The 8,698-nt window shown below is 49.6% G+C and overlaps 1 protein-coding gene across 1 annotated transcript in view; it reads right to left on the bottom strand.

Annotated features, from left to right (window-relative positions):
* Positions 1-8,698, bottom strand: part of PTPRF (protein tyrosine phosphatase, receptor type, F) — a gene marked incomplete at its 5' end in the record, with an annotated part of 199,831 nt that overhangs the window by 44,718 nt on the left and 146,415 nt on the right. The window contains 3 exons of the mRNA XM_010078593.1: positions 2,929-3,026; positions 3,667-4,245; positions 6,491-6,608. Of these exons, the coding sequence (XP_010076895.1) occupies positions 2,929-3,026; positions 3,667-4,245; positions 6,491-6,608 (795 nt within the window). The remainder of the gene's footprint in view (positions 1-2,928; positions 3,027-3,666; positions 4,246-6,490; positions 6,609-8,698) is intronic.

Here is an 8,698-nt window from a genome sequence, read left to right as displayed (position 1 = left end):
CAGGAAATTTGGCCCAAAGGCTCTGAACTGCCAAGCATTGCTGACTAGCCCATGGATTGCTGTAAAATGTCATTTGTGCTGCTCCTAGTCACAAGAAAAAATTTGCAAAGCTAGGTGGGTCCAAATGTCACTGCTGAAGGTCTGCTGCTTGATTTCAAGGCAGTAAAGAATGTTTTGAACTAAAACATGAAAAGACACATAGTGTGCAACACTGGAAAAGATAATTACTTGATGGAGACAGTAGACAAGGTTGCCTTTTTTGGGGGCAGGAGTAATTACTACATTCTGTGGGACACACTGTGCAAAAGGTCTACCCAGCATTCTCAGAGGTTATTTTTGAACCTGTATCATAATAATATTCAAAAGGTGTTATTCCTTTTCCCCATTTGTAAAATACCTTGTGATGCCGCCTTCTGTTCTGCTCTTAAGTTGAAGAATGTGTCTCATTGCACTTTCCATGAAAGCTCCAGAACACATTTCTGCAAGCACATTGGAATAGAAAAGGAATAGTGCCTCTGGTCCACCACAACCGCTGGGCAACATTTTACAAGGAATTTATCTCCTGGACCAGAAGAAGCTGTGAGAATTCCCCAAAGAGATCTCAAACCTTCATTATTGATTTGGTAGCAATGAAAATCCCCAAGGTCTCAGTTCACCCCCTATAAAAAAATAGCACCAGTCCTGCCTGCGCCTCACTATTCATTGTCAGAACAATATCTACTTTAATTAAACCTGTTAAAGTAGAATATGGTGCCCTTTGGGACATAGATTTAGCATGAGACTGTTTATCAAGTGTAGATAATACTAATTGTTCCCATGGAGATTTATCTGCTATGCTAGTTACAGTATTAGGCTCTGGCCTCAGCATCCCATGTGCCTGAATTAGAGGAGAGAGGTGAACCTTGTTTATAAAAATACAAAGTCCCGCAGGTTAAGGATTTCTTTCAAGTGGCACAGTCAATGACCTGGAGCTGACCCTCTTAGCTCCTGGCCTTGACTCATGTGTGTCTGCAAGTCTGGGAATATTAATAGAAAGAAGACACTATTAGAGAAATATCCTTCTAACACTCTCGTTTGCATGACTGCTCTTCAGTTAGCAAGTACTAATGCCATCTGCTCCTGTGTCATCTGAGGGTTAACCACCAGCAGGGGCAGACCCTGAGTCACCCTCTGTGTAAGCAATGGCAGCTACCAGGCTGAGAAAAGGCATCAGCATTATGCCCTCGGCTCCTGGCTACCTCCAACCACTCCACCATCCTTATGTGGTAGTATTGCTCCAAAGGTCACACTGTCCCTTTCTAGCACTGCGCTGTCAGAGAGACAGGTGGGCTTTGCGCCACAGGAATAAGCCCAGACGAAGCAGACTGGTTCTTCAGCAGAGTGCAAAGTAACAGGGATCTGTGACGTTCCTTGCGGCCAGATACCTGAACACTGATCCTAATGCACTCTACCTCTGGGAAAGCTTTGAATACCACAAGGTCTTCACAGAAGCCTTGTCTGCTTCAGCTAAACTCCGCATGTTAACAAGTGTCTGCTATTGATCATGGTAATTCAGCTTGAGGATTTAAACAAGGAGAGTTAGTAACAAGGAAGCGGAGGTGCTCACGCACTTTGATGTGGATGCAGTTCAAGACCTTCCCCTCACTCCCCTGGCCATGGATCCCCTGCAGCTCATGCGGGCCTTGCATGTTCTCTGTAGGCACAGCACAGCAGGGCACGCATGCAAGAAGGAAGGGAAGTCACGCTTCTTTCAGCCCTGGCCACCTCTGCAGAGGCAGCAGATAGTTGCTGAGACTGCGTGGAAGATTATCCTTGGCTATGTGACATGCTGGTCTTGTTTCTTAAGGGAGAGAAGCCGCACTGATATCTGCAGAAATTTCCACCACACTCTAGTCTTACCCACATCAGTGATCCGCACTGGGGGACACACAGAGCAGGAAGGCACTGGGATACCAGTGCTGTCTGCAGCCTGGTGGATGACACTACATCCAGAACTGTGCTGGAGAAAAGAGAGCAGCAGTCATTCCTGCAGAATCCCTCTGCACTGACACATCTTGTGCTGCTCACACCTGTAGCACCTTCTGGAACAGTGATGATGCTTCTCTCCTTCACTCCCTGGGATTATGCATCTGCCCTGATGCTCTGAAGTAACTCCTAAAGGCAATCTGGATGTTTGAGATAGGACGTGTTGCAGAAAGAGTCATTCTTCATTTGATTCACTGGCTGGTTTTCAGACCACTTTGTCCAGACCACTTTGTCCTGGTGATCTCTTCCCATTAAGTCACATTTGGAACTATTCATGCTTCAACTCCAAGTCAGGCATCAGGACAAGCTTGTGCAACTACTGTCATGGAGCTGCAATGGCCAACCTGACTGGTAGGGCCCAGCCAAGTGAGATCAGGTAACAAGATACTTGAGAAAGCTGACAGAGCAGTGAAGCACTGATTGGGACTGCGTGAATTATAACCCCTGAGACACCCCCATTCTCAGACTGCCTCTGCCCAGTGCATGCCTTCACTGCTTGGCGTTTCCTGTTGGTGTGCTTCAGCCAACATTTTGCTCTCCTGTTTCATTACCGTGAGACAAGTTCTTACTGGCTATTCCACAACTGATCAAAACAGAAAAAAAATCAACAGAACTACAACACCTTCTGGCCTAAGAAGAGTAAGAGGAGGGAAAGCAAGCAGCAGTGTGCTCCACTGTGTGCCATGGTTCATGTGCAGGTGCTCAAAAGTAAGAGCACCTAACTAACCTGGGCTCGGAGATCTGAGCTCCACAAGACCTCAGGCCAGTGAGCAACAAGACCCTGCTCTGCTGGTCTCTTGTCTGATGGCCTGAAAACATCATGTGGCAGGTCAAGGTGCTGCTTTTCGCTGTCCTGCTCACTGCCACAGGCAGAGCTCCCTGTCCTCTGCATCCCGCCCTTACCTTAAAAGGCACTGCAGATTTATAGGAGTCAGGCACTTCCCAGCTCAGCAACACAGACGTTTTCATGACGGCATTAACACGGAAGTTCTTAGCAAACACTGAAATGAAAAACAAGATATTTGAGCACTGTAAGGCCAAGTCAGGAGGGAGCCAGGCGGCAGCTTGGCTCCAAGTCTCTCTTTGTCTAACTCAGCAGCAGAGGTCAAAGAGTTCAGTAACAGCAGAGAAGTGAGAGATGAGGAGAAAAGAGCAGCAGCCTTTTACCAATTCTCCAGTCTCCAGTGGAGTTTTGCTTTTTTTTACTATACTTTCCAGCATCACAGAAAGGAAGCTGTAGGCTGAACCACAGCCTTCCTCTCTCCCCCCTCCACTCACACTCTCTTGGCCCTTTGCCATGATCAAACAACAGTGGTCCTCAGGTACTGGATCAGCAGATGATCCTACCCAGCCACCTGCTCCAGTTCAAGTAAGAGCCATTCACGTACAAATAAAACAGCAAGTGTGCCTGTGGAGTGACAAAGGCAATGAAGCTACCACCAATGCTCCCTTCCCACAAATAGCAACTTTAAGGAAACCTTTGTTGAGCCTCCCCTCACCAAACTAATTTTAGACTAGGGAGTCACACAGTACCTGATCTCATCAGTCAGAGCGAAGGGAAGTGTAGCCTCAATAACTGAAGCAAAGGTCCCTGTCCTGGAGGCTGAGCTTGCTGTTAGGGCTTGTTAGAGGGGCACTTACCTTGCTCAACAGGCATGGTCCGGGACTGGATGCTGGGGCTGAGCGGCCCAACCCCCTTATTGGTGCGGGCCCGCACTTTGATGTCATAAGTGGTATCGGGCTTCAAATTCGTCAAAGTGATACTTGTGTCCTTGGTGATGTTAACCAGGTCCTGCTGGCTATTTATGTCCCTGTATACCACTGTGTAGTTGACGATCTTGCCGTTTCTTTCTGCCAAGACCGGGGGTTCCCACGCAACCTCTGTGGTGGAAGTGGTGAGACCCACCACGCGCAGGTTTTGTGGGAAGCCGCTTGGCACATCTTCTGCAGTAGTGATCTCCTTCTCAAACTCCTCTCCTGGGCCAGCTCTATTCTTGGCAGACAATCTGAAGAGGTACGTGGCCCCCTTGTGCAGGTTGGTCACAGTGTAGTGATGGTCTCTCTTCCCGAAGTCTATAGTGTTCATCTTTTCCTCATCAAGACGTCTGTACTGCAGCCGGTAACCCAGCAGCTCCCCTACCATCTCCTTGGGGGGATGCCACTGGATGAGGGCTGTGTTCATGGCTGTCGTGCTAATCATCATGGTGGGCTTCCCTGGGACTGCAACATAAACACACAATGACCATCTATAGCCTGCGAGGAGGGGAAGGAAGGACCGCTTCTGTGCTGCTCAGTCCATGAGGATTGAGGAAAGTGGGAAAGTTCAGACAACAGGGTGAAGAGGATGACAGACAATTCACATGGATAGAGGCAGACTGACCCTAATCCAGTGGTGAGGGAAGCTGGAGCCAGCCAGCCCTTGGCTGCCATTTTCCCATGTGCTGCCATCTAAACAGGGAACAAATTCAGCCATATCCAGCCCCAAAATTCATCCCCTTTTACAGGAAAGGTTTAAGGTACCTCAAAGCATCATATTTATCTCAGAGAAGATCTGAATCCCGTCCTCCCAATCAGTGGTCTTCAGATACTCCAGCTAGTGCACAGCACCAGGCCACTCTGGCCCCGATGCACCGTACCACAACAGACACACAGAAGCCCGAGTCCAGCGCCCTGATCTGTCTGGAGGCAGACAAATTTCATCCTGAAACCTTGCAGTTTTACCATCTGCAGAGGCAGCGAGCAGAGCTGGGTGGGCTGTTTGCCATCAGAATACACACTGGCTTAGCTGATGAGCAGGTTCGTGATGTCAGTGTCGATGTGAGAGGTGAACACAAGCGTTCCACAGGATTTTTGTTTATGCTGCACAAGTCAAGGGGTGTTGCCGTCACTGGTTAGGAACTGATGGCTTAAATTGATGGTTTAATACCTTGATCTCCTTCAGTTAAAAAAGGATGCGTCTTCACATCAGCTCAGATTTGTAAACAAATCAACTGATAGGGAAGATACTCAGAATCAAAGGGATGGGGCCATTGATATGAAAACGAAAATGGAATTGTAGCCAAACCTAGTTATATATCCTTGCACAGTTTTCAAATATATAAGCCCACAGATGAGCACAACGTATTTGACAGAATTATGCCCCGATTTTGCCATCAGAGGGCGATACCAACACTCCCCTTTGAGGTCAAGCCTGCAGATGAGCCTGTACAAAGGCAGCTCTGGGGGTGGTTTTGTAGGTGTTTAAGACATACAATTACATTTCCACTGCCAGTGCCATCCTCTGGCACTCATAATACAATGTCTAACAGCAGCTAGTGTTAAGGGACAGATTATTTTCAAAGCTGATTTCAAATATTAACTTTAAATGTGCATCATAACATGGGACGACCCACTGTGGTTTAGAGCGCAACACCGGGATGTTTAGGAAGCTTCTCCTGTTTATAGGACAGCTGTAGCAATTTGATGAACAGAGCATACATCATGGCAAGGCACAAGGGAGACAGCATTTGAGACTGTGACAGTGGAAACTACCTCTGGAGCTCCCCATGTGCAGCACAGAGGAGACGGCAAGCTGTTCCTTGTTTAAAAGCACCAGGAACAAACGCTCTCAGTTTACACAAGCTGCATTCCCGTAATAACAAGTAGTAAATACTGTTCCTGCTGCTGGTGTGAGAAGCAGCAGGATTATCAGTTGTAGGACAGGTCTAGTGAGTGGAAATCAAGGACAAGACAATGTCAACTAGTTGGTGCCACTGTCAAAGATAAGCTTGACCACATCCGGAGGAAAGCACCTGATGAACTCCCGGGTGCCCCTGCTCCAGGCTGAGGCTCCTGTGTTGCACTAGGCACAGGGTACGAGTCTCTACTGAGACAGCAGAACTGAACCGGCTGGGATCACCAGGACCTAGAAGTTGTATCCGCAGCACTTCTATGGCAGGATTTGTTGCATTCCAGATTTTACCACGGCTCTAGGAGCAGCCAGGCTCAGCTACGTAAGCCTGGGGAGGCAGCAGTAGCAATGGCTGGGGGGCAGCTGAGAAGCACCTCTGAGGAACCCCCTGTGCCAGGGACCACCCCAGGCAGCACTGCAGTCACTGCAGGAAGCACGAAATAGCACTCGCCTACGGGAACAAGGCCATGACTCCAAAGCTGAGGGAGGGCCTGGACTTCCAGGCTTCCTCTTCCCAGGTCTCTGGACTATGCAGAGGAGCTCAGACCCGTGAGTTTCACTGCCCTCTCACGGGCCCTGGCAGTGTCTGTCTGCTTGTTTGCTGCACTTTGCTCAGGTGATCCAGTGGCAAAGCCTGTACGTAAGGGCTGGAGATCACAAGAGCAGGTACCTCTGCAGCATCTCCAGCCCTCCCGCTTCCTCCTGTACCAGGGCCTTGGTCATTCTCCCCATGCAGCTCTTGGGAGGTTTTACCACCACCCCTACAAGGCTGTGGGATCTGCTCCCCACACTCACCTGCCCCTGTGGTGGTGATGACTTTCGGCTTGCTGCGGGCACCATCTCCTTTGGTGGTGTAGGCAGCGACTGTGACGGAGTAGGTGGTTTCCGGCAGCAGGCCTCCAATGACCGTCTCCTGGGAGCACATCCATGAGGTGGAGAAGAGGGAAACGAGAAGAGCAAATACTTGTTACTGGAGTGAGCAAAAGGAGAGCACTGGGGTCAGTGTCTCCAACAGCAGCACACCGACACACTTGCTGGCTCACACTCGTGCATCACACTCAAGCACACGTCTCACACAGAGCCAGCAAACAACAACCGCTGCCACTCCAGCACTCACTTGCCTAATTTGAACCCCTGCCTCTAACACTTGGCCTTGCCAGGGACCCACCAGCAACCTGTGCCAGCAGCTGTGCTCTCCCACAGCTTCTGCCAAGAGGAGATCTGCTCCAGAGATGGTCCTGCATGAAGCCAGAGCCACCCTGCCACAGCAAGCCTGTGAGTAAAAGCACTATGGAGCTGTGAACCAGAGCAAAAGTCAGTTCAGCCAGCTGCGGAAACCTCTTAGGGGCTAATTTGGTGGTTTTTAAACTTGTTTCTTGCAGCAGAGCTGCAGGGAGCCACAGAGAGGCAATGCAGGCAGTGGCACGGCCATGCCAGACGAGGGGCCCCGGGCGAGGAGCACCTGCAGCACCGTGCTCACCCTCCCTGCCAGGCACAGTGTTAGGGATAGGATGGGGTCAGTGCAAGGCGTTGGCAAGACCTGGAGGGAAAACCCTGTGCCATGGGAGGTCTGAGAGGAGCGAGGATTCAGCAGGGTGCTATCACCCTTGCATGCTCTGGCTTCCTCTGGGCAGGAGGAGGGCATGGCTCCAAACTTCAATCTGAGATCAAAGAGGGGAGCATGCTCTCCCTCCTGGCCTCCAGCAGGCTGGCCAGGCCTGCAAACGAGCAAACATAGCGAGCTCAGCAGCTCCTAACAGCTCTCTGCGAGCTCAGGGCAGAGATCCCTGAACTGCATTCATCTGTGGAGGCTGTGAAAGACACGCCATACCCATCAGGTCAGGAGGCAAGAGACAGCTGGGCTGGGGGAGCTTTTGGAAAGGAGGCAGAGGCTCTGGGACGGTTATTTACCCTTTTGGACAAGGAGAAAAGCAGAGATGGATAGGGTTAAGCTCGAGTCACTGTTAGAGGCTGCTCCAGGGTCCGATCTCTGCCTGGGGGATCCCTGCCAGCTCGAGGGGTACGAGCGGTGCCTGTGGTTGCTCTCAGAGCACAGCCAGTTCCCATCACTCACACACACAAACACCCATGCTATTAAACCTGCTGATTTCCAGTCAGTGCTGCTGGTTCAGGTTACCTGTCCAGGCTTACTCATCAAAATCACCATGTTACCATTGCAGAACCAGCCAGCCCAGAGAAAAATCAACAAGCACCAACAAGAACCCCGCCAAAATCACCGTGTGAACCAGAGTCCGATCCCAACTCCGCCCCTGCAGCAGATCATGTGTGCAGGTGAGTGGACACGCAGTCCGATCCGTGCCAATGGACCCGCGGGGGAAGCACTCACACAAAACCTGCAGACTCTGAACATCCCAAGAGAATTCACTCCTCCCAAATCCATGCAAAGAGAAATTCTCACGCAAAGGCATGCCACCAGGAGCAAAGCAAGCGAGCTGGGAGGAGGGAAAGACGAAGGATGGAGGAAGGAAGGTCTGATTGCATAATGTAAACACAGTGCTGTCATGACAAAGCCACTTCAAGCGAGAATCCTCTGTATAAAGCAGGAAGAGAAACGCATAGTGCCGGGAAAGCTCACCGAAGGGCACATAATTGAATTGCTGACTCTCAAAAGGTCATTTTCTAGTTTGTTCCTCCAAATTTGTATTTGAAAATTATGTGGGAAAAATTGGATTTAACTGCTTAAATGTGATTGTTTCCTTATTATTATCTGTGTTTCAGCCAAAGGTCATGATTGAGAGTGTAGGTTATTTTTCATAACTACAATCAATGTGGTTTAAAGATTATATATCTAATTTTACCGTGTAACTCAGTGGGCCAACTACTGCAGAAAGTACGATGCACCTCCTGAGTTGATCACTTGAGCCTGCCTAAAACTGCACTGCAACAAGCTGGAAATACAGATTATAGGAAATGTCAATTGCTTTTCTGCATTTAGTAGCAATCTAAATGCCAATTTTCTCTGGATTTGCTGCTTGTGGAAGG

The sequence above is a fragment of the Pterocles gutturalis genome, unplaced genomic scaffold, assembly GCF_000699245.1.
Source record: "Pterocles gutturalis isolate BGI_N339 unplaced genomic scaffold, ASM69924v1 scaffold5481, whole genome shotgun sequence".
In the NCBI taxonomy this organism is placed as follows: domain Eukaryota; kingdom Metazoa; phylum Chordata; class Aves; order Pterocliformes; family Pteroclidae; genus Pterocles; species Pterocles gutturalis.
This window is presented reverse-complemented; position numbering and strand designations above follow the sequence as displayed.